A 24,732-nucleotide genomic window follows, 5' to 3' on the forward strand; every position below is an offset into this window, starting at 1 on the left:
TCAAATGCTTACAAGAGATTTTGCCATCAATTATTGGGGAATCTTATAGTGCTTTTGTGCATGGTAAGTTAATCATTGATATTGTATTGGTGGTTTTTGAAACTATGCATCACATTAGTAAAAAAAAGGGTGGTAGGTTGGAGAGGTGGCTTTGAAGTTAGACATAAGTAAGACTTATGATAAAGTGGAAGGGGTTTGTTTGGATATAATTATGGAGAAGTTGGGTTTTAATTCTAGATGGTGAAGTCTTATGATGCAGTGTATTTCCTCTATTACATATTATGTTCATGTTAATGAGATACCTCGTGATTGTATTACCCTATTTAGAGGTTTACACCAAGGGGACCCTTTATCTCCTTACTTAGTTCTAATATTAGCAGAGGATCTATTCACTTTAATTAAATAGTTTGTGCAATGTGAAGTCATGAAGGGTGTTGCTGTTTGTCGTGGAGGTCCTAGTCTTTCTCACTTTTTTTCTTTTTTTTTTTTTGCAGATAATAGCCTTATCTTTTACAAGGTTAGTATGAAAGAATGTAACATGTTGCAACGTGTTTTTAGAGTGTATGGAGAGTCTTTGGGTCAGCGACTAAATTAGGCAAAAACTTCGCTCTTTTTCAGTTAAAATACAGGGGGTGACATCAAAAAGGAGATTAAGAGGAGGTTTGGTGCTCAAATTATTTGTCAATATAAGAAATATCTTGGTCTTCCTTCTTTGGTTGGGAGAAGTAAAAGAAGTACTTTTAATGATATTAAAGAAAAATTGGCAAAGAAATTGGCAAGTTAAAAAGAGAAATTACTTTCAAAGGTTAGTAAGGAGGTTCTAATTAAGGCAATTACTTAGGCTGTTCCAATGTATTCTATGAGTTGTTTAAAATTCCTGATTCCCTTTGTGATGAATTGTCCAGTATGATAAGGAATTTTTGGTACAGATAAAAATAGGATGAAAAAAAAAATGGCTTGGTTAAGTTGGGATAAAATATGCATACCAAAAACATGTGGGGGAATGAGTTTTAAACAATTGAAACCATTTAACTTGTCCATTTTAGCTAAGTAGGGTTGGCGGCTTCAAGTAGGACCTTGTTTATTAGGTCTTCAAGGCCAAATATTTAATAATTATGATTTTGTGCATGTCTCTTTTGGGGAAGAAACCATCGTATGTTTGGAGAAGTATTATGGCCACTCAGGAAATTGTTCAAAGAGGACTCTGTTGGCATGTGGAAAATGGTAGGAATATCTAGGTTTGGGACGATAATTGGGTTCCTAATTCTTCTACACACAAAGTTACCTCTCCTAAAGCTATGTTTCCGTTGGACTCTAAGGTTTGTGATTTTATTGATGTGGAGAAGAGGTGCTAGGATTCAGATCTCTAGAATCAAGCTTTTCTTCCTTTTGAAGTTAAGGAAATTGCTAGGATTCCCTTGAGTATTAGATTACCTGAAGATAAGCAAATTTTGGTGGAAACTTCAAATGATTTTTTCATTGTCAGAAGTGCTTATAGGGTGGCTTTGGAGTTAGAGGCCAACAGGGAGATGGGCTCTTGTTCTGATGGGAGTAATTTGCGACAGTTTTGGAAGAGATTGTGATCAATCCAAATTGCTCATAAGATTAGGCATTTTGCATGGTGAGCAGCTGTGACATTTTGCCCAAAAAAAAAAAAAATCGGGTACGAAGGAAGGTATTGGTTGGCAATAATGTGAGGGATGTGGTGGATCTCCTAAATCTTTATTCCATCTCTTCTAGTAGTGTTCTAATGCTCAAGAAACCTGGGGTTCTTCAACTCTTTTCCCTCTATTGTCATCAGTCCCCTTTAGGAGCTTCTTTGATTTTTTATGGTATATTCTAATTGATGCTCGGTGGGGGGATGGAGGATTCAGGTCTAGCAATTACCATTGTTTGGGCATAATGGACAAATAGGAATGAAGTGCATCATGGGAAACTAAGGAAGGTAGGTCCAGTGTTGTTTAGTTGGTGTAAGCATTATTTGGATGAGTATTGGGATGTGTCTTGTTCTCCTTTGAAGCATTTCCCCATATGGAAGTGAATTGGTCTCCTCCAAGGTATCCTCTATACAAGATTAATGTGGATGATGTTGTTTTTTCAGCTCAAAAGTTGCTAGTGTAGGTGTAATAGTTTGTGACCATGAGGGGAGGTTCATTGCTGGTTTAAGTAAGAAGATCCATGAACCTTTGGGAGCTATTGAAGCTGAAGCTAAGGCATTTGAAGTTGGCATTATTTTTGCAAAGGAAGTGGGTATTAGAGTATTTGAGCTGGAAGGTGATTCCATCATTATTGTACAAGCTTTGAAGGAATGTTCACATGCTCCATCTTCTGTAGCACCTTTGATTTATGGGATTTTAGCTAAATCTCATGAGTTTTAGAATGTTGCTTCCTCTCATGTTTGATGACAAGGCAATAGGTCTGCTCATTTGTTAGCAAAACATGCTTTAGGCATGGTTGATTTTTCTACTTGGATTGAAGAGTGTCCTTATTTCTTAGAACAAGCTCTTATCCATGATGTTATTATATCTTAATTTCATAAATAAAGTTTTAGTCTTCTCATAAGAAAAAAAAAACTCCTCCTACCATGTTCCTTTGATTTAATAAGTTTAAATTTAACATAGTGCTATGTTCCTTTTCCTAATATATGCATCAAGCGCTTAGGAAACATGTTAGAGCATAGTTTCAGCATTACTATAACACTAGTTGCTAACCCATGCAATGCATGAGAATAGTTACTGAATGAGTTTTTTTTTTTTTTGGTATATAAGTGAAAACTTTTATGGAGAAATTATTTCAAAGTTGTGCATAGGAAATAAATTATCAAGCTCCTTGTTGCTAGTTTCACAACAAGAAATATGTGTACAGCCTATGAGGGAAGGGATTGACAAATGGACTTGGACATACGATAATCTATTTTTAGAGGACTTAAATTCAGAGAAACCTAGAATTGACAATTGGACTTATGGGACTATGGAGTTCAAAGTCTTTGAGGTGGATTTAAGGGGTGGCAAGTGAAAGGAGCTGAAGAGCTTGGGCAATAGAGCCCTTTTCTTCGGACATAATTCTTCCATACATTTGATTTCTCGGGATGTAGAGCTAATTGCATTTACTTTACCAATAGTTATCCTGATACATTTGTTCAATTCTTGGTGAAGGAGACAGGGATATGGGCATCTACAACATGCTAGATGGAAGCACAGAGCCACACTACCAAAGCGAATCTCTTTCTCGCATTACACCATCTATGTGGGTTGTGCTTAGTTTCTAAAATGATCCTTTGCTATAAAGAGCGTAATATTAGAGTTTGCACTTTTGTCTATTTTTTTTTTCTTTTAGTTTCTTAGTTATAATGCTTTTTTCGGTACTTTGTATTAGGCTTAAATGGGTTTGATTTATCTCTAGTACTTTTTTAACTGAAAGTCTCATTTTGTTTTAAATACACAATGACAAGTGGTAGTGGGTTTTAATCTACACATTTTTTTAGTTAGTGAGAATGTGACAGTTTTTCATTAAAACAAAAAGAGATTCCAATTAAAAAGTACTGGAGGTATATGAATTGAATTGGCTTATAAGAATCTATTTTATTTTGTTGGCTCAATCATATTTTCATTAATGACTACTTTTCTTCCCTCTCTATTTTGGTTTTTTCAATTTTTTTATACCATCTTTTTCTTCCCTTTAATCTTTGCATCTAAAATAGTAAAATTGCCTTTCACCTTATTTAATCTATTTTGCATATTTATTTTGAATAAATGATATTTTTCTTTGTTTTGATTTTAATTTATTTTGAATACATGATATTTTTCAACAATGGTTTTTTTAAGGAAGCATTTTTCGACAATGTTAAAACATCGTTTAATAGTTTCTCAATATAAAATGAAAACTAATCGGTTAAAATACGATCAAAATTTTGCTTGCGATACAGACCCGTACTAACATAATTAGGGCCCGTTTGGTACATGTGTTTAAACACTGAAAATTGTTGTTTGAAACATTTGTGAAAATACGTGTAAGGCTGTGTTTGTTTCGTGTAAAACGTTTTCCGGAAAATACATATTTTCCAAAAATGTTATTTTCCGGAAATGGAAAATATTTTTAAGTGTTTGGTTGAATTATGAAAATTATTGTGGAAAATATTTTCATGTGTTTGGATGTATTCTAAAAATGCCATTTTCCGAAAAATTTTCACATTTTCTCAGCATTCAAACAAATTTTATTACAAAAAATTTCAACATCACAACCAATTCAACAACAAATTCCGGCAACAAAAACACAACACCACCACAACAACAACAACAACAATAAATTCCGGCAACAACAATCAGTTCATCCAAAAAAAAAACAACAACAACAACAATCAAATTAAAAAAAAAAAAAACAAATTGAGAGATCGAGGATGAGAGAGCGTGGAGGCGATTGGTCTGGTGGGTCTGGGTCTGGGTTCGCCGTGCTCGTGCTCGTGCTCGTGCTCGTGGGTCTGGGTCTGGGTTCGCTGTGCTCGTGCTCGTGGGTCTGGGTCTGGGTTCGCCGTGCTGGTGCTGGTGCTCGTGGGTCTGGGTCTGGGTTCGCCGAGCTCTGGGTTCGTCGTGGGTGAAGGCGTGCTCGTGGGTCTGGGTCTGGGTTCGCCGTGCTCTGGGTTCGTCGTGGGTGAAGGCGTGCTCGTGGGTCTGGGTCTGGGTTCGCCTTGCTCTGGTCGTTCTCTGTCTTTCCCTCTTCGTTCTCTCGGTTTGTTTTCCGGAAAATTTTATTTGAAGTGAAAATGAAACCTGAAACGGTTTTCACCTGATTTTGGCATAATTTTCAGTCAACCGGAAATTATTTTCAGTTTGACCAATTTTGAAGTAGCAACCAAACACACCATTTTCCGTAAAATCATTTCCTGAAAACGTTTTCACCCGAAACAAACGGACCCTAAGTGAAAAAGTGTGTTAAAATGCGTGAAATGTTGTTTAAAAACTAAAAATGGTTGTTTGAAAACACTAACCAAACACCCCCTTATTCATTGGCAATAGCACCGCTTTAAAATTTTAGAAAATTACCCACACATTTCGTCCGTATACTAGCCAAAAGTCCAACCCCTCACCACTATCAGACTGCCATAAGGCTAATGGTAAATTTTTTTTTTCATTTTTTTTTCTTTTTAAAAATTTGTGGATTAAGTATGTTTTAAATTTGGTTCTTTTTGGTTGGATTGGTTTTCATTTAGGTATTTGGGTAAGATTGGTTTTTATTAAGGACTCTAGATTAGAATGGTAAGTTTTGGGTATTTGGGTACATACACACTCCTGTAAAGTAAATGGAAGACCATGGATGACAATGGGTTTTTATATATATTTTTTTATTTTAAATTTTAAATTTATATTGAAACATTTTTCTTTCTTTCTTTATTTATTTATTTTTTTTGGTATGTTCTTTTTTTACCCATTATTTTCAAGTTTTTTGAGTGCTTTGTTTATTTATTAAGTTTTCCTTGGGGTTGCGATATAAAGGTGAGAGGATTCAAAGATGACAATGATTGAGATTTGAGACATATAATTGCATTACATTAAATATCAAACATTTAACCAAAAGCATAGGGATTTTTCCCAATTTGTCACACATGGTTTTTTCTAACCTACCCAATCTGTCTAGAATATCAACTTTTTTGTAGTAGTAGTTGTTGTTGTTAATCTCCTCTACATCTCATGCTGCTCCATTTTGCTTGAAGTATGAATATTGCAAAGCATCTCAGGTGCTAATTCTACGCACATGTAAGTACAATAAAGAATAATGCTAGAGATACAAATTTTTTTACAAAATTTTTTATAAACTACTGATGTGGTGAGTAGTTATTGGTAAATAAAAAAATGATATTAATAGTGGGCCTAGATGAAAACCAATAAAAATCTAACCACATCAACTGTTTCTAAAAATGTTGTAAAATAGTTTGTGGTTGTAGCATTACTCTACAATTAAATGAGTTTCACGATATAACGTGCAAGCACAAGAGAAAAATTGAAGAAAAAAAAAAAGGCAAAAATGCACTTTTGGTCTTTACATTTTGTGTCTATTCACATTTGGTCTCTAACTTGATTTCACGCATATCTGAGTCCCTCAAAACGAAAAATCGCATCCATTTTTATCCCTACCGTTAATCCACTAATAGAAAATGCATACGTGTCAAACTTGGAAAACAATTTAGAGCTATAAGACACCAAAGATTATGCCCTAAAATAAATCTACACATCCATGAAGGGTTTGCTTAATATTGTTAAACTTTTTATTAATAGCCTAATAAATGCCAATTTACTTGTTTATTTTTTATATATAGTTAAAAAAAATCTAAAAGGGGTATGAATATATTAATTAAGACTTTTTTAATATAATGACATTGAAAATCATAAAAACAAACATAAACATGAAAATAAATATTTGTGTTTAATTTGAGTTTACAAACATATGTAATTCATTATTCAAATTGAAGCATAGGAAAAAATGGAACTTTCAATTTAACGTTTGAATTTTTTGGCTTTACATGCCCATTTATCCTTTGTTTTGTATGTAAAAATCAATTTCTAAATATTTAAGTGAGAGAAACCCAAGCTTCAGAGTTTTTAAGCTCTAAACAAGTTTCAATATTTAAATATAATCTAACATTTTTTTATTATATATTAGATGGATAATTTTTTATTATCTCAAAGAGGGTGCATTTGAAGGAAAAAAAAAAACATTTGTGGGCATGTACAACAGTCCTCACTCCATTCGGATGAACTGGTCGAGATGTGGTGTCGAGTTACTCAAATTGGTAAATGTTTGCAATGCTTGACATTCCTTGGAAATGTATAGAGGTAATTGTATCGATGTCGTTTTCAAAACCAAAGAAGTGATAAAGAACGTGGTTGAGCGAAAAAGTTGTAGTAAATACCTCAATAGGGTATACACTAGGCATGGTATGTGGGTCGCCGTGAACTTCGGTTCGTGGGTCGCTGTGAACTTCAGTTCGTGGGTCGCCGTGAATCAATAAGTCACTGGGTTTTCTTCGTGGGTCGCTGGGTTTTCGTTTTTGAGAAATAATGAGAGAAGGCAGAAGAGAGAAGGTAGAAGAGAGAGAGAGAGAGAGAGAGAGGGAGAGCTGTTCAGCAAAAATGAAAAGAGAGAGAGAGATACACGCGTATATTAAGAGGGAGTTGAGGGAAATAATAAAAAAATGAGAGGAATGAATATTTTATTGAAATAACTTGTAAAATAAATGAGTTGATGTGGGTGTTTTGTAAAAGTGGTAGTGTAAAATAGAAAAAGTAAGTTTTTAATGTAAAAATGGATGTGTAAAATACAAATACTGATGTGAATGCTCTTAGTCCTTAAACTTTAAAATTGACTATAAATCCTCATTGGACTAATCATAATAGACCGTAGATTATTTTATGCCAGTTCTGCCAATGAAAATTGGCCTATTCTTTTAGATTCATGAGAGTGAGAGAATGTACAACAAAAGACACAACAACCTCCTACACACAATCAACCAAACTCACAAAAGTAAATTTATTGTAACACATCTGACAAGCTAATCTCCTCTGCAAGCTCTTGCTTCATTCTGCTGGAAGTATGAATGCTGCAAAGCACCACGGGCGCTGATCCTACGCACCTGTAAGGTACATTAAAATGAGTTTCACTATATAATGTGCAAGCACAAGAGAAAAATCGAAGGAAAAAAAAAAGAGTGCATTATAGATTGAAATACCGGATCCCAATGTAAAAGAAGCCGTGCCAAACGTAATGCCTCAACATCTAGAAAGCTACAAATATGTAAAAAGCATGTTGTAATATAAATGATGTGATTTTATAGGACATATATGTATTACGGAGTACATTATTTAGCAATTTATAATTTTACCCCAGTTGGAATGGATCCCTAGCAATGATCTTGTCTGCAAAATCCTGCTCTGAACAGTGATCAGAAAATTCTCCTATGCACAACTCCAAAAGAGCTAAATTCCTATAAGGAAAAACAAACAACAAAACCATAAATTCAAAATACTAATAATTGCGATATGCCACGGTATGAATAATTTGAAGTCAACAAAATTAGAATTTTATCCCAACCTATAGATAGCAGAGTCAATCAAATCACCCTCATCATACTGCAACACAAGATCTACTAGCTCGGGTGTCAAGTTATCAATATTTGAGATAGTGAAAATTTCATTGGTTCCCAATATCATCTCTAAGAAAATAATCCCGATCGACCACATATCATAACTGGAGAAAACAAGGGAAAATGAAATCAGAGAATATAGACAAACACCTAAGATTTTAAATTCTAAGAGTATATTTGACATACCTTGCTTGTGGTTTGGCCATCCAACCATATCCAGTTTCTGGAGGCATGTAATCCCTACATTGTGGAGCCCTAAAAATTTAAAAACAAAAGCATGGTTAGTTCTATTCTAGCATATTACTAAGCAACAGACCAACAACCATTCATTTACCAATTACCATTGTCCATATAACTGTATTGTGTAGGCATTTGTGGCACTCCCCATGTCAATTAGTCTCCTGTTATGCAAAAAAATCAGAGTTGATATATTTCACAGAATAGTTACTTGAAAAAAAAAAGAAGATAAAAATTTTGGAACTTACAACTTTAAATCATGTATTTGCTTAATTTCCTCAACACTGGCTGCACACCTACGCTTTTGGGTTGGTACACATATTACAATATTTCCTGAAATATAAAAAAATTAAAAATTAAAAAAAAAAAAATTCCACAATAAAAAAGCTCACCATTTTGACAAAAAGTTCATTGTTTTGGGACCATAATCGCATGTAACACCCAAATCCACTAAATCAAGACCCAAAATTGCTCACAAAACAAGTAACATTTGATAACATACTAGTTTTTAAATCTGCTAACTTATATAAGTAACAGTCAAAAAGTAAACCAAAGCCTTGATTTGAGGATGTCATAAGGTTTTAGAATCATAACATATGAAAAACTTTGGCATCTCCAGACTAAATGAAAAACTTTCCTAGTTTAACATTTTGACATACTTATATTTCTTGGACTAAACAATAGCAAGACAAAGCCAAAGTAGATAAGCACATCATAGATATAAGAAGATTTTGAAATTTAAAACAACTAGATGCTAGCACTTAAAATTGAGAAAGAAGATTTACCGGGCTTTAAATCCCTATGAACAATATCATGATCATGGAGAATAGCAATTGCTGAGATCTGAATGAAGAGAATACTATACAAAATTATTATTGTCATTCTCTAAAACTCGTGCTTACAATATAAATTAACTTAAAGCTTCACTTAAGCTTACCAGCTGAAACATGATGCCTTTAATGGCATTCTCACCCTCCTGGGTGGTTTTTAACCAGTTCCACCAAAGCCTATTTTGGCCTCTGTACAATAGGTGTTCGAGGGAGATGCCCTCAAAACGATAGACTAGATGGAACAGTAAATCATCTCCAACATTCCTTTGAAAAGCTTTAACAAACTTGGGCGTTATGTCTAGCCCTGCCTCTGTAAGATTCTCTCCAAAATGTGCCTCCCTTAAGGCACTTACATGCGCATCTGAGCCTCTGAATGTCTGCGTGTATATAAAGCATCGACAACAACTCAAACACAACAAGGCAGAAAGCGAAAGGGAAAGAATCATTCTAGAGATTCATAACCAAAGAGAAGAGAGAACTTTCCTTATAACTAATGAGCATTTCACATTTTCTTTTCAACCCAGTACCAAAGCAGGGAAGCAGAACAAAAAAAACAAAGAGAGAGAAATTTCCATGCTTATTAGCAACAAGAAAGAACAAGTAGACAAATTACTATCCTCTTTTTATTCTCTGTAAATACCCAAACCCAATATCATGACCTCATGAATTGTTCACAGAGCACGCATTAACTTTTTTTTTTTTTTTTGATAAAACAGAGCACACATTAATTGAGACACATGCAGCAACAGAATTAATATATCTGCCTACACGCACAGTGCACACATACAATAGTATAGTATAATAATAATAGTAATAATAATACCCTTATGATCTTCACAACGAACTCCAATTCATTGGAATTGAACTTGGAGGCAAGCCAGGCCGTTCCAAAGCTTCCTTCACCAATCATCCTGGTCAAATTATACCTGCAATGCAAAGTGAAACATAGATTAGTACCCCATATCTACTACTACAAATGAACATTCGATATATATATATATATATATGAGTTCTTTTATTTTTTTATATAGAACAAACCTGTCATCAAGCTCAGCAGCCATAGTCGGAGGAGGTGGAAAAGGCCTAGCGGGGCAAGTTTGAGTAGACGGAGGGAGAGGCCTAGTCAAGCAAGTCGGAGAAGACTGAGGCCTAGTTGTCGGAGTAGACACAGGCGGAGGCCTAGTCGAGCAAGTTGGAGGAGGCAGAGACCGAGAACAGAAGGCGCCATTAATGAACACAAAAAATATCAAGCAGATTAAGGAGGACGACGTTGCAGCTGCCGATAACCAGACCATTAGTACTGACTATTTGGAGAAAATATGAAAGAAAGTTGAGAGAGAGAGAGAGAGAGAGAGAGAGATATGAGAGAGTGTGAGGAAATGAAATATGATCGAGCTTCGAGCCTGAGTGAATGAGTGAGACAGAATGTGGGTTTTGCTTTGCGAGTGAGTCAGTTATAGAGAGAGAGAGAGAGAGAGAGAGAGAGAATGATGAGCTGTGCATAACGGCCGGTGCAATGTCGTTTCCACATTTTTTTGGAAATTGTCCGTTGGCACTCTGCCCCGGCAGTGGTACGCTACGTACATGTAAATTTTTGGCTTCTTGAGTACCTACAATATTAGTGAGTTTTAGTTAATTCGAGTTTTAGTTAATTCAATTAGTAAAGTCTCTTGTTAAATAAGAGATTTAGAGTTTAATTCTTATTTCCACAAAAAATCAATTAGTGTCTTAATTTAGTAATAAAAATCTATCATCTTGAGCGGACAACATATATTGAAACTTTCTTTAAAAACAAACTACGATATTAAGATTTTATTTATTTAGTTGAAGCTGACATAGATGATGTTTACATGTGGTTGATCATGGGCATTATTACGTTAATATATCAGTTGAAAATCAATTCTTTAGAACACTCATATCAGTTTGAACCATACTTATTATTATTATAAAAAATAATAATCATCTAAGGCAACCACATTGCTGAGAGACATATGTATTTACTAGGCTCATGGGAAGACCTTAGCCCAGAGCCCTATCTATGAGCAATGCTCATTTTTGGTTTAGTGGGCTGGGCTCCAATGATCCAAAAAATTTGAATTCAACCATTGGTTTTTTTTTTTTTTTTTCCTTAAAGGTAATAATCAAATAATTCAAAATTTTTTTTTTACCAACGTTATTTTCTAAAAAAAAAAAAAAAAAAAAGTTACTAGGCCATTAACAAAATATATATTTACTAACCATAAATTAACATAATCACTTTAAGTATCCTTTCTTTATTAACCATAAATTTAATTAATATGCTTGATTTATTTCTTCATAATATTTATTTTAACATGGGAGGGAGATTGGGATGAGCAAAGTAAGAGAAAGGTTAAAGGAGAAACCCTTTCTTCAAATATGATTTATGCACCAAATTAACACAAATAAAAGTATGTTAATAATCTTATAAAACTGTTGGCAGTTCCCCAAATCAAAAGAGTAAATAACAAAATCATATAATATATATTTTAAATATATATTAAATATGAGTGGGTTAGGCAACCTTTTGAATCTACTAACTTGCACCAAATACAACCCATTGTTAAAAAAAAAATTCACAGCCCAACCCAACACATTAGCTCCTAAACACTGACCCAACCTAGTAGGTTGGGTTGGATTGAGATGGTTTTTGTGGACCAGTGGGTTAACTACACACCCATTTCATTCCTTATATATCCTCACCTAATGTCATATCTTTTCCTTTGAAATTGGTGTAGCATTCAAAGGTTCCCTCTAGGGTTGCCTTCTTTTCTTGTACTAACAATTTTCAGAAGAGAGATATTATTCTTTTGGATTGGTGTTGCATGTGCACAAAATATGGGGAGTTCGTGGATTTTCTTCTTCATTGCCATATAACTTTTGAGTAGTGGTCAATGACATTCTATTTATTTGGACTCCAATGGTTAGCTGAGAGAGTTATTGATATGTTTGCAGTTTGGTAGGGTTCTTTCCATTGGCATAGAAACATAACCTTTTGGAAGGCAATGCCTCATTACATTATGTAGTGTCTTTGGAAAAAAGAAAATTCTATAAGTTTTGAGGGTTGTGAACAAACTATCCTTGATTTTAAACTTTTTTTTTTCTTCATGCCTTGTTAGATTGGAGCGTTGCCTTTCATTCTCCTTGTTTTACTCTTTCGGATGTGTTATAAAAAATAAATAATAAATAAAAAAATTCTATTGGAAACATTCCTGAAGCACACTCTAAAATAAGAGGAAAAATTTTATTAAAATGATCCACTAAACAAAATAGGCTATACTACCCAAATAATAAGCTAAGCTAAACAAGCTCTAAGTTAAGCAAAATAACATGTAAAGGAATCCATAATTTAATGTATGATAAAACCCCCAGCAGATCTCAGACGAACCACAGCAACTGACAAGTTATAACCGCTCCTACTATTATCATATGGAATACCCCCTTCTTTGCTGGCTTTAAGAAATGCAGTATGCACTATGCAATCAGCGTCACTTGGTGTCATAAAATAACATGGAATTGGGGTCAACGTCCAATAGCTTTTATAACGTTTTTGATGTAATAGAGCACAGATATCAGGTTCATTTAGGGTTTTAAATATTTCATCAGATGCAAGCACCAAATGACTGTTGACAGCACTTAAAGGTTTCCAATCGGTCACCTTAGGTGCCAAATTGCCATACCTGCCAATGATCCAGAGTAAGTAATAGAATTAGAAAGAAAAATTCAACCCCAGAAATAATTTTATAGACCAAAATTCATAATTTATTTGAAAATAAGATTTAGGATCCATATAAGAAAATCAAAAGCTATAAACATTCATTTCTTTTTCCTTTTTATAAGACCAAAAAAAAAAAACTGAAATATGTAACCATGTACAAAACTCACCTTCCTACGAGTACACAAGCAGTTCCATCTTCAGTTCTTTCACTGAGACTTCTTGAATGATACCTTCTTGCCAATTTAGCAGACAGATCAATCCATACATCTGGTGTTTTCAAATGAGGAGCAACAACACATCAACTTGGTACACATAGTATGTCAAAACGGTCTCTCTAAATAGAATGAAAGTTTTATTGATCATAAAAAAATAAAAAGAATAATTACATTAGGCCTATGCTCTGTTATTATACTGAGATCCCAAGCTTAATTCAAAGAGAAACAAAACTGACCTAACAAATAGAGCCATCACTCAGTGCTAACTACTTCTCAATCTATTACGACTAACTGCACTAATCTAATCCACAATTAACAAGTGTTTATTCTCTTCCAAACTAATGTGCTGAACTCGTGCACTATTTAAGCATACGCCATTGTTTGTGGGCTTCATACAATTAACTGCACTAATCTGTACTGTACTTAAACACAAGGTGAGGTAAGGATGTTGTTTGCTTTTGATCTGTTTTCCTTTTACGCAAAACATAGCTGTTTGCTCTTCATTGTCTTCCTTTTCAACATAAACATTCCGGTAGAAAAATCTAGGATGCGCTAGGAATTTAACATCTTAGCATAAAATGGACTCTAACCATTTATGACCCTCAGAGAGAGAGAGAGAGAGAGAGATTCATATCTGACCTTCATCCTCCACATAGTGCCAATTACACAAAAAGGCCTTTGAGTTACAACCATTGGCAACTAAAATTTGCCCTTCTATCATAAGAACAACAGTAGCAACGCATCCAGGAACATGATTTTGTTTAGAAGCAACCTGAGAAAAAGTCACAAAATAAAATTAGAAGACTAGATCATAAATTTAGAAAACAAACAGGTACAAAAAAAAAATAAAAAAGGAAAAGAAGGGAAAAAAAGTGTTGCTAGCAAAACTTACCTCAGACAAAGTTAAATCAATATCATGGATGGTCCTCGACAATGCTTCCTTCAAAATTTTTGCATTTATTGTTCCATCAACTCCTTTTGGTAACATCCACAAAGAACTGCAATCCAAAGTCCTATGAATTGCAAAATTATTGCAACATTATTCTCCATGAAATTCTTAAAACTTGTTCCTCTCTAATGTGTATTCTCAAAATAGACGAGGGTTCAAAGAAATTCATGCAAAGTGCAGCAAAAGGATCATAACCCATCTGACATGCCCCCAGATAAAAGGTAATCAAAAGTTTAAAACCAAAAATCAGCTTGAACTTTTTCTTGTTCCCTTTCTGTCCTCTTAAAAATAAAAAAATAAAATAAAAAAAACTTAGGGAAGCAGACAACTTTCGCATGCTAGATATTTACTCAAGTTTAATCAAGCTGATTTTGTTAATGCCTAACTTCCTTAAGTTTGGGATAGTTGTCTGCTTCAAGTTTTCTCCTACGTGGTAGCACCTTATTTATTGAATTTGCAAAACCTTTATGCTTTAATTATTAGACAGTTGCATGTGTCCCTACAACAACAACAACTAAGCCTTAGTCCCAAAATTTAGGGCTCAATAATGGATCCTCAACAAACTAATCAGGGTTGGCCACATGTATTCTTTTATGTGTGTTCTCCTTGCTTTAATCTTTTTTCCCCATTGTTAACTTGTTGAATCAAGTAGGAGAGATTATGCCAGGGAACTGTCACTGAAAATTGGCCCAGACTTTTGGGTTCATTTAAGTGAGGGACTGCTAAGTGATTTTTAACTTTACAAAATTATCATGCTATGGTTGGCAGATACAGAGTTAAAGTAGACAACAAATAAGTAAAAACCATTTTTTATTTATAACATAGAATAGAAAAGTAAATAACTCAAACAAATCGCAGAAAACACAGCAACCTCACTCAAGCACACAAGCATGCAAAAAGCTAATAAAATAGGGGTGCAAACTGCAGAGAGCAAATATCATCCCCTACAATATATAGATCCTTAATTTCATATCATGAACAGCAAGAAAAAGATACATGCAAAGACACGTATATACCAGATATAACAGGAACACAGACCACAAGCTAAAACAACACAAATACAGAAATTGTAGATACGGAGTGCATGTGCATAAACAAACACACATGCGCCCAATGGGTGTTCAACCTACGATCTCACCCTCTTCTTTGAACTTACAAGAAGAGAAAATGCCATTTGAGCTAGAACTTGTTGGCATAACAGGAGCACATATTGCCATATTTTTTTTTGTGGGGGAGGGGGGTGAACTGGAGCATATATTGCACTCAAAGATCTCACAAAGAATATCCTGGTCATTATACAGATTTTAAATTTAATAACATAAGCAAACACATCCATACATGAATATATAACAAATAAAACAGGGTCATATATTGCGATAATTTCACAAGAATATAATTAAATTTCATAACATGAGACAAATTAATATATATATATATATATAAGATGCATAAGATAAAGGCACAGCAGCAATTTCAAAATTATTTTTGGGGAGCAAGTCCAATATAGATCTTTCCATTGAGCTCTTCTCCATTAAAATTAATAACCTAGGGAAGAACGATTACCTTCTAATAAGTTGGTCTACTTCATTAACTTGGTTTAGCTCTGGAAATACCATATCATGGCCCTCCTTGTAAGATAACGGTCCTCTCAATTTGTTAAATGCATACGTCTCATCACGAATAAAGTATGTGTGAACTAAAAAGTAATTTTTTAGAAGATTTGTAGCCATCTTAGCAGAGTCCTCCACACCATTATGGTCAAATACTGCGACCATACCAACTTTAACATCTTCAATAGACCCATTTTCACCTGCAACATATCAAATATAATAATATTTTTGCCTTGTGGGAATTGGATAAATTCATAAATTAAAAATTGGCGCCAAACATGAACTCAATTTACAAATGTAGCATTCTAATAAGATTTCAAAGTAATGAGCATAGATGATCAAGGAAAGAACTCAGCCATCAGACTGGGTCTTGGATAAGTAGAAGTGATGTCCAGATGATTATAGTAATATTTTGGGTTAAAAATTAGTATAAAATAGTGTCAAATCAAAACTATTAACTATGTTTAACGTTTTCTGATTATTTGAGTTGGTGTTTGTTATGCTCAACTTGGAATTTGAGCTAATAAATGTGTCAAGTCAAGCAAAATCCAAGCTTTAAAAGTGTCAAAATATTGTGAATCAAGCCATTCGATTCAAATTCTTTTTGTTTTTCAAGAACCATAAACTACTCATCAATTCGAAGCAAGCCAAATATTGAACTGAGAACCAAGCACAATTAGTTAAAAAGTCATGATAATACCTAGAAATGGAATCTGCAAATCAAGATCACAAAAAAATCTTTCTTTGATATGCTTCTCGCCATCTTCGAAATTGGTGAATCCAGCCAACAGACAGTTGACTGTGTGGTTTCGGTAGAAATTATTGGAAAGAACCCAGCTAGAACACTAAGCCATTCAAAATTTCAAACCCAGCTGCCAAAAGATTAAAAAGAAATGGAAAGGAATGATCATAAGGGAATAGAAATGAATAGAATTAAATGATTATAAGGGAATGGAATGAAATTGAATGTATTTAAGTATGGGAAAGGAATGGAAAAGAATGGAATGGAATAAAATGAAATTAAGTAGCCTTGATTGGATGTTTTGAAATAAAAGAATGAAAATGAATAAAAATAAATGGGATGTAAGTAATCTTATTTGGGAGCAACATTGAGGGAATGGAATGGAATCATTTTATGACAATATTGCCATTAAACCCCTATTTTAAAATAAATTGTTGAATATATAAGGGTATTTTGAGAGTTTTAGTAAAAAAATCATTAAATCTAATTTCATTCCCTCTCATTCCTCCCAATTTCAAGGGGAATGAAAATTTGAAATTTTAAGTGAATAAAGAGGAATGAGTGTTCTCTCCTACCCATTCCATTCTCTCTCACTTAAACTCAAATAAGAAAATGTACTTTCCATTCTCTCCATTAAAGCTCCCAAACAAAAGAAAAGGAGAATATTATAAAATTATTATTTGAAATCTAACCAAACCAAACAACCCCAAAACACAAAACCCACAAAGTTCTAAACACCAGGGGAAAAAAGTCACATTTTTTAAACCCACAAAGTTAAATTTTTTACGTACCAACTGCCAGTTTTGTAAAAACAGGCCTAGCAATTTCCTTCTTAGAATTTTGGGTTTAGTCCAAGGCTGTCATAGGCCTGAAATTTGAAATTTCTTTCACTCTAGATTTTTTTTTTTGGGTCAGAGGGTTCGGGCCCAGTGAAGAGAAGGGTCCAGTGATGGCTCAGATATGTAGATATATTTTTCAATCTTTTTCCTAGTCATGATACGAACTGATGATGATAGTTTTTAATCTCAACTCAAACTCTCAGTCTCGGGTTCTTCATCGTATCTCTCCTTTTATCTCTCAAACTCTTCCAAAATCAGTAAACGCTCTAACCTTTTAAGCATTGGGTACTCTCAATTTTTCGAACTTCATTCTTCGCTCTATATCTGTATGTTGTGTTGTGTTGCTTCTGTTTTTCTTTCTGGATACTATGTTGTTTGTTCATTGTTGTGTTTGGCTGTATTTTCATAAAACATAACATGCTTGCTGGAACACTACTTAACATAAAAGTTTAAACCCATGAGGTCAAGTTTCTAGCATTTTTCTTTTTAATCATCAAAAGTTACGAATATAAAATATATAGTCAGTTGAATACATGTGTGTATACTTGCTTTTCTTCAACCGTTTTAATAACTGTCAATACATGTTTACAAACTTGTTAGGTTCAAAGTTTGATCACAATAAAAGTGCACAATGGAAGGGTTAAGGACCATGTTTTTGGGTGTTGTTGTTGGGCTCTTTCTGCTTGGAAACTCGTTTTCTTATGGAGAAAGGACAATATGTGCCACATATTATCAAAAGGGTGGTGCTCCTGCTGTTCTTGAAATCCCGAACATACACAGGAGACACATATTGCCATATTTTTTTTTGTGGGAGGGGGGTGAACTGGAGCATATATTGCACTCAAAGATCTCACAAAAGAATATCCTGGTCATTATACAGATTTTAAATTTAATAACATAAGCAAACACATCCATACATGAATATATAACAAATAAAACAGGGTCATATATTGCGATAATTTCACAAGAATATAATTAAATTTCATAACATGAGACAAATTAATATATATATATATATAAGATGCATAAGATAAAGGCACAGCAGCAATTTCAAAATTATTTTTGGGGAGCAAGTCCAATATAGATCTTTCCATTGAGCTCTTCTCCATTAAAATTAATAACCTAGGGAAGAACGATTACCTTCTAATAAGTTGGTCTACTTCATTAACTTGGTTTAGCTCTGGAAATACCATATCATGGCCTCCTTGTAAGATAACGGTCCTCTCAATTTGTTAAATGCATACGTCTCATCACGAATAAAGTATGTGTGAACTAAAAAGTAGAAGATTTGTAGCCATCTTAGCAGAGTCCTCCACACCATTATGGTCAAATACTGCGACCATACCAACTTTAACATCTTCAATAGACCCATTTTCACCTGCAACATATCAAATATAATAATATTTTGCCTTGTGGGAATTGGATAAATTCATAAATTAAAAATTGGCGCCAAACATGAACTCAATTTACAAATGTAGCATTCTAATAAGATTTCAAAGTAATGAGCATAGATGATCAAGGAAAGAACTCAGCCATCAGACTGGGTCTTGGATAAGTAGAAGTGATGTCCAGATGATTATAGTAATATTTTGGGTTAAAAATTAGTATAAAATAGTGTCAAATCAAAACTATTAACTATGTTTAACGTTTTCTGATTATTTGAGTTGGTGTTTGTTATGCTCAACTTGGAATTTGAGCTAATAAATGTGTCAAGTCAAGCAAAATCCAAGCTTTAAAAGTGTCAAAATATTGTGAATCAAGCCATTCGATTCAAATTCTTTTTGTTTTTCAAGAACCATAAACTACTCATCAATTCGAAGCAAGCCAAATATTGAACTGAGAACCAAGCACAATTAGTTAAAAAGTCATGATAATACCTAGAAATGGAATCTGCAAATCAAGATCACAAAAAAATCTTTCTTTGATATGCTTCTCGCCATCTTCGAAATTGGTGAATCCAGCCAACAGACAGTTGACTGTGTGGTTTCGGTAGAAATTATTGGAAAGAACCCAGCTAGAACACTCGGATTTTCAAGAACAGCAGGAGCACCACCCTTTTGATAATATGTGGCACATATTGTCCTTTCTCCATAAGAAAACGAGTTTCCAAGCAGAAAGAGCCCAACAACAACACCCAAAAACATGGTCCTTAACCCTTCCATTGTGCACTTTTATTGTGATCAAACTTTGAACCTAACAAGTTTGTAAACATGTATTGACAGTTATTAAAACGGTTGAAGAAAAGCAAGTATACACACATGTATTCAACTGACTATATATTTTATATTCGTAACTTTTGATGATTAAAAAGAAAAATGCTAGAAACTTGACCTCATGGGTTTAAACTTTTATGTTAAGTAGTGTTCCAGCAAGCATGTTATGTTTTATGAAAATACAGCCAAACACAACAATGAACAAACAACATAGTATCCAGAAAGAAAAACAGAAGCAACACAACACAACATACAGATATAGAGCGAAGAATGAAGTTCGAAAAATTGAGAGTACCCAATGCTTAAAAGGTTAGAGCGTTTACTGATTTTGGAAGAGTTTGAGAGATAAAAGGAGAGATACGATGAAGAACCCGAGACTGAGAGTTTGAGTTGAGATTAAAAACTATCATCATCAGTTCGTATCATGACTAGGAAAAAGATTGAAAAATATATCTACATATCTGAGCCATCACTGGACCCTTCTCTTCACTGGGCCCGAACCCTCTGACCCAAAAAAAAAAAATCTAGAGTGAAAGAAATTTCAAATTTCAGGCCTATGACAGCCTTGGACTAAACCCAAAATTCTAAGAAGGAAATTGCTAGGCCTGTTTTTACAAAACTGGCAGTTGGTACGTAAAAAATTTAACTTTGTGGGTTTAAAAAATGTGACTTTTTTCCCCTGGTGTTTAGAACTTTGTGGGTTTTGTGTTTTGGGGTTGTTTGGTTTGGTTAGATTTCAAATAATAATTTTATAATATTCTCCTTTTCTTTTGTTTGGGAGCTTTAATGGAGAGAATGGAAAGTACATTTTCTTATTTGAGTTTAAGTGAGAGAGAATGGAATGGGTAGGAGAGAACACTCATTCCTCTTTATTCACTTAAAATTTCAAATTTTCATTCCCCTTGAAATTGGGAGGAATGAGAGGGAATGAAATTAGATTTAATGATTTTTTTACTAAAACTCTCAAAATACCCTTATATATTCAACAATTTATTTTAAAATAGGGGTTTAATGGCAATATTGTCATAAAATGATTCCATTCCATTCCCTCAATGTTGCTCCCAAATAAGATTACTTACATCCCATTTATTTTTATTCATTTTCATTCTTTTATTTCAAAACATCCAATCAAGGCTACTTAATTTCATTTTATTCCATTCCATTCTTTTCCATTCCTTTCCCATACTTAAATACATTCAATTTCATTCCATTCCCTTATAATCATTTAATTCTATTCATTTCTATTCCCTTATGATCATTCCTTTCCATTTCTTTTTAATCTTTTGGCAGCTGGGTTTGAAATTTTGAATGGCTTAGCTTGAATTTAATTGGGGTTTTTAATAGATATTTTGGGAAAGTTTGACTTTTCCTTCTCAAAATTTAATTGGGTGGTTACTATTTTCCCCCTCTATGTTTAACATGTTTTAGGAAGGGCAGCTGCAGCTTTGGAAGGTAAATAATTTGCTGATTTGTAGTTAATATAACTAATGATGTTCTGTTTATTTTTGCAGATAATATCACTATATAATTTGGGATTTACATCCTCTAAAGTTCCTAGAGTACTCTACCACATAAAATTCTCTTAGGCTGTGTTTGGTTCAATGTAAAATGTTTTCCAAGTGTAAAATATTTTCAAGTGAAAATATTTTCAGGAAAAGAAAATATTTTCAGGTGTTTGGTGGCATTTTAAAAAATACTTTGGAAAATATTTTTAGTGTTTCGTTGTGTTCTTGAAAATACTAATAAAAACACATTTTCTACTTGATACTCACATTTTCTCAAATCAAACAAATATATAATATCAAACCAAACCAAAAAATTCATCAAATCTGGTATCAATCGGTCAAATGGAGAGAAGAAGGAAGAGAGAGAGGCGACTGGGTTGGGTTTGATACCGGTGAAGGTTGGGTTATCTGAAGGAGGCGACGACTACGAGATCGAGGACGAAGGAGGTGACGAGATCGGGGACGAAGAAGGCGACGGTGACGAGATCGGTGGGTAGGTCTAATACTGGCGACGAGCGAGTCGGTGCTGGGGTGCGACAAGCGAGATCGGGTGGGTGTGGGTTTGTCGAAATGGGGATTGGGTTATGTTTCTTTGGGTAGCTTGGATGTGGATCGGAGCGCATAGTGGTGTGCGATCTCGCCAGTGCTGGGGTGCGACGAGCCGGTGCTGGTGTGCGATCTTTCTTCCTTGCTGTTTCTCTCTCTCTTCTGTTTTCCTGGGGCGAAATTGATTTGAAGGTAAAATACAAACGGAAATGGTTTTACAGGGTCAGAGGGCATATTTTACGGTCAACAGAAATGATTTTCCGTTTGACCTAATTTTCCTTGCACACCTAAACACCCTCAAGGGTGTAAAACGTTTTCCTGATTTTCTTTACCACCGAAACAAACGCAGCCTTAATCTCAACCATTGTTCTAAAATAAATGGTTAAGATCATGAGTAATGGTACATGTACAAGCTATTTTACAACATTTTTACAAACTATTGATGTGACAAATTCTTATTAGTTCTAATATGAGTCCACTACTAACATCACATTTATGTTTATCAATGATTATTTGAAAATTACTAAAGCCACATCAATAGTTCGTAAAATTGTTGTAAATTAGTTTGTGTCTATAGAATTATTCTAAGATCATTCCATGTCATTAATTCATTAACAAAAACCTTAAAATAGATGTCATGTTAGTTTTAAAATGGACTGCTCTGATTTTAAATTTATCTTAATTTAAAAAAAAAAAAAAAAAAAAACATCACATATCTAAATTCTGAACCCTAATTTCATATTTGTGCCAACACTGATGACCATCTTCCCTATCATACACATGGAGAAAAGGTTAAAGCATAAGTGTCGAAGACCATATTTAGCAGTGGCAATCAAATCCACTTTCTCCAACATCCTTTTTGACCATCTTACTTACTATTCTTTAAATATGATTTTCCCTCTTTGAACCTTTCATTCTATTGGTCATACAAAAAAAATGAGAACCTTTCCCAACTGTAAGAGCTCAAATCATTAGCATTGCTACTAAGATATGAACAAAAAAACAATTGATTGGTGGATTGGGTGATGTGTTCTAGGATGAATTGAGTTTTTTTTATTTTATTAAATGGAGATATTACTTTCAGCCATAGGAAGACTTTTTTAAGCCATTTGGTTGGAGGAGTGAAAAAGTGGGAGAATAGAAAATGGGAAGATGATAGAAAAGTGGGAAGATAGAAGAAATTAAGTTTTCTCCTATTTATGTTTGGTTAGAGGATAGAAAAGTGGAGAGATAGAAAACTTATTTGTTTGATAGAGAAGAAAAAAAGAAAAAAAGAGAGAACAGAAAAGTGTAGTTCGTATAAATTTACAATTATATCCCATTAAATAAAACAAAAAAGCAACACATTATTTTAGCAAAAAATTATGTATGTGAAAACAAAAAAGTAACACATTTTTTAGCAAAAATAATTGTGTATGTGCAAGTAGAAAAAAAAAAAAAGGATCAATTGGACAAAGAAAAAAAAAGGGCCAGAACAACGCCTATGTGCACTATGCACATGAGAATTTTGGAAGCTAGTGCATAGTTTTCTCCCCCCCATTTTGGGGAGAAAACGTTCTGGTGGGCTTGGAGAGAAAACCCGAGCCCCACCACACATTTTCCCTCCCCCTTCCCAATCAAATACCATCCAAAAAGTCTTCTCTCTTCATTTTCTCTCATTTTTTTCCATCATTCTTAAAATCCATTCTACCAAACACACCCTAATAGAACGTGCTGCCAAGTTTTTTTGTAGTTTATGTGTCAAAACTTCCCTGGAGACAAGTCTGGTGCCATCAATGTTGGCACAACAATAGTTGTGGTTCAAATCTATGTTGTTTAATTTTTTCAAACTAAAATAAATTTAAAATATGAACTGTCTATTTTAAAAACTGACATGACATCTAATTTAAGATTTTTATTAATGAATTAATGACATGGAATAAAAATAACCATTGATTTTAAAATGAAATGTTGAGATTAAGAGAACTATATAGGGGTAGAGTACTCTAGAAACTCTAAAAATTCGGAATCCTACAATTTGTACTTTAACCTTACACAGTGGCCAAGCATTATTAGTTATGGTACCCCAGGGATTGCAAATAAACGAGTCTAAATCTTTATCTCATTCTTTCTACTCTACTTTATGCTCCACAAATAAAAGAATGCCACATGTCCACTTATTGAATTAAATGCTAAATTTATGCTTTTTATTATTTTAATTACTTAAATAAAATAAAATTTTAAAAAACTCATAATGTTTTCACTACCATGCCACCACAACCTTCCCTAGCAGCCACTATCAAAATTCCGGCGAACCACTACCACCAAGCTCACCGCCTTAGATGAAACTCATAACTCTTCTGCTTTCTTCCCTCTCAAACCTTGAAAAACCAACCCAACACCACCACACTACCACCCTCCCTTTACCTCTCTCCATTTCAAAAATCAAAATAATCTCTCAAGCTTCAAATTCAAGATATACATTTTGGTTATAGATAAAAGGGAGATAACAATCAGGCTAGTATTACGCCTATTAAAAAAAATGTTTGGAATTATTTTGGTATATGAACAGAGATGGAACAATGGTGGCTGATACCCATGTGTTAGTAAGGGTAGCTAAGCTGGGTGGGTTAGTGGAAGAGTTATGGGTTTTGGTGGTGATTGGTGCTGGTTTTGATGGCTTTGCGAAATCTTGATGGTGGCTGCTGGTGAAGGTAGTGGTAGGGGCAGTGAGAATTTGATGGGTATTTTAACTTTTTATTTATTTTAGTTTATTGAAATAATAAAAGGCATAAATTTAGCATTTGATTAAATAGTTGGACATGTGGCATGATTTTACTTGTGAAACAAAGGGCGAAGCAGGAAGAATGAGATAGAAGATTTGGACTCCAAATAAACTAGTCACATGTATTTTTTACCTCCTTTGTTTGCTTGCTTGTTGAATCAAGTAGGAGAAATTATGCCAGGGAGCTATCATTGAAAATTGGCCCACACTTTTAGGTTCATGTAAGTAAGGGACTGCTAAGTGATTTTTTACTTAACAAAATTATCATGCTATGATTGGTAATTACAGAAGTAGCCACCACATCCGTAAATCTCTTATATATATATATATATATATATAGAGAGAGAGAGAGAGAGAGAGAGAGAGAGAGAGAGAGAGAGAGAGAGAGAGAGAGAGAGAGAGAGAGAGAGAG

The 24,732-nt window shown here is 34.0% G+C and overlaps 2 protein-coding genes and 1 long non-coding RNA gene across 4 annotated transcripts; all 3 read right to left on the minus strand.

Moving 5' to 3' along the window:
* Positions 1-8,471: 8,471 nt before the first annotated feature.
* On the minus strand, positions 8,472-10,262 carry LOC112015860 (probable inactive protein kinase At3g63330). The gene is made up of 6 exons (XM_024048308.2): positions 10,240-10,262; positions 10,025-10,127; positions 9,309-9,578; positions 9,157-9,214; positions 8,620-8,704; positions 8,472-8,535 (listed from the first exon to the last, which is right to left on the minus strand). Exons 1-6 carry the CDS (start codon positions 10,260-10,262, stop codon positions 8,472-8,474), a joined length of 603 nt encoding a protein of 200 aa, XP_023904076.2.
* A 2,182-nt stretch (positions 10,263-12,444) lies between these two features.
* LOC136065179 (putative protein phosphatase 2C 76) lies at positions 12,445-16,552 on the minus strand. The gene is made up of 6 exons (XM_065767984.1): positions 16,412-16,552; positions 15,665-15,911; positions 14,045-14,165; positions 13,792-13,924; positions 13,105-13,204; positions 12,445-12,899 (listed from the first exon to the last, which is right to left on the minus strand). The coding sequence occupies exons 2-6, from the start codon at positions 15,874-15,876 to the stop codon at positions 12,569-12,571; spliced, it is 897 nt and encodes a 298-aa protein (XP_065624056.1). The 5' UTR covers positions 15,877-15,911; positions 16,412-16,552; the 3' UTR covers positions 12,445-12,568.
* A 2,030-nt stretch (positions 16,553-18,582) lies between these two features.
* On the minus strand, positions 18,583-19,929 carry LOC136065180 (uncharacterized). Of its 2 annotated transcripts, none has more exons than XR_010626819.1 (3): positions 19,829-19,929; positions 19,170-19,485; positions 18,583-18,670 (listed from the first exon to the last, which is right to left on the minus strand). It is a non-coding gene; the product is annotated as an uncharacterized LOC136065180 (long non-coding RNA). The 2 variants fall into 2 exon arrangements; XR_010626818.1 differs by having other exon boundaries at positions 19,801-19,929.
* Positions 19,930-24,732: the final 4,803 nt, after the last annotated feature.

The sequence above is a fragment of the Quercus suber genome, unplaced genomic scaffold (assembly GCF_002906115.3).
Source record: "Quercus suber isolate HL8 unplaced genomic scaffold, Cork oak 2.0 scaffold_872, whole genome shotgun sequence".
NCBI lineage: Eukaryota > Viridiplantae > Streptophyta > Magnoliopsida > Fagales > Fagaceae > Quercus > Quercus suber.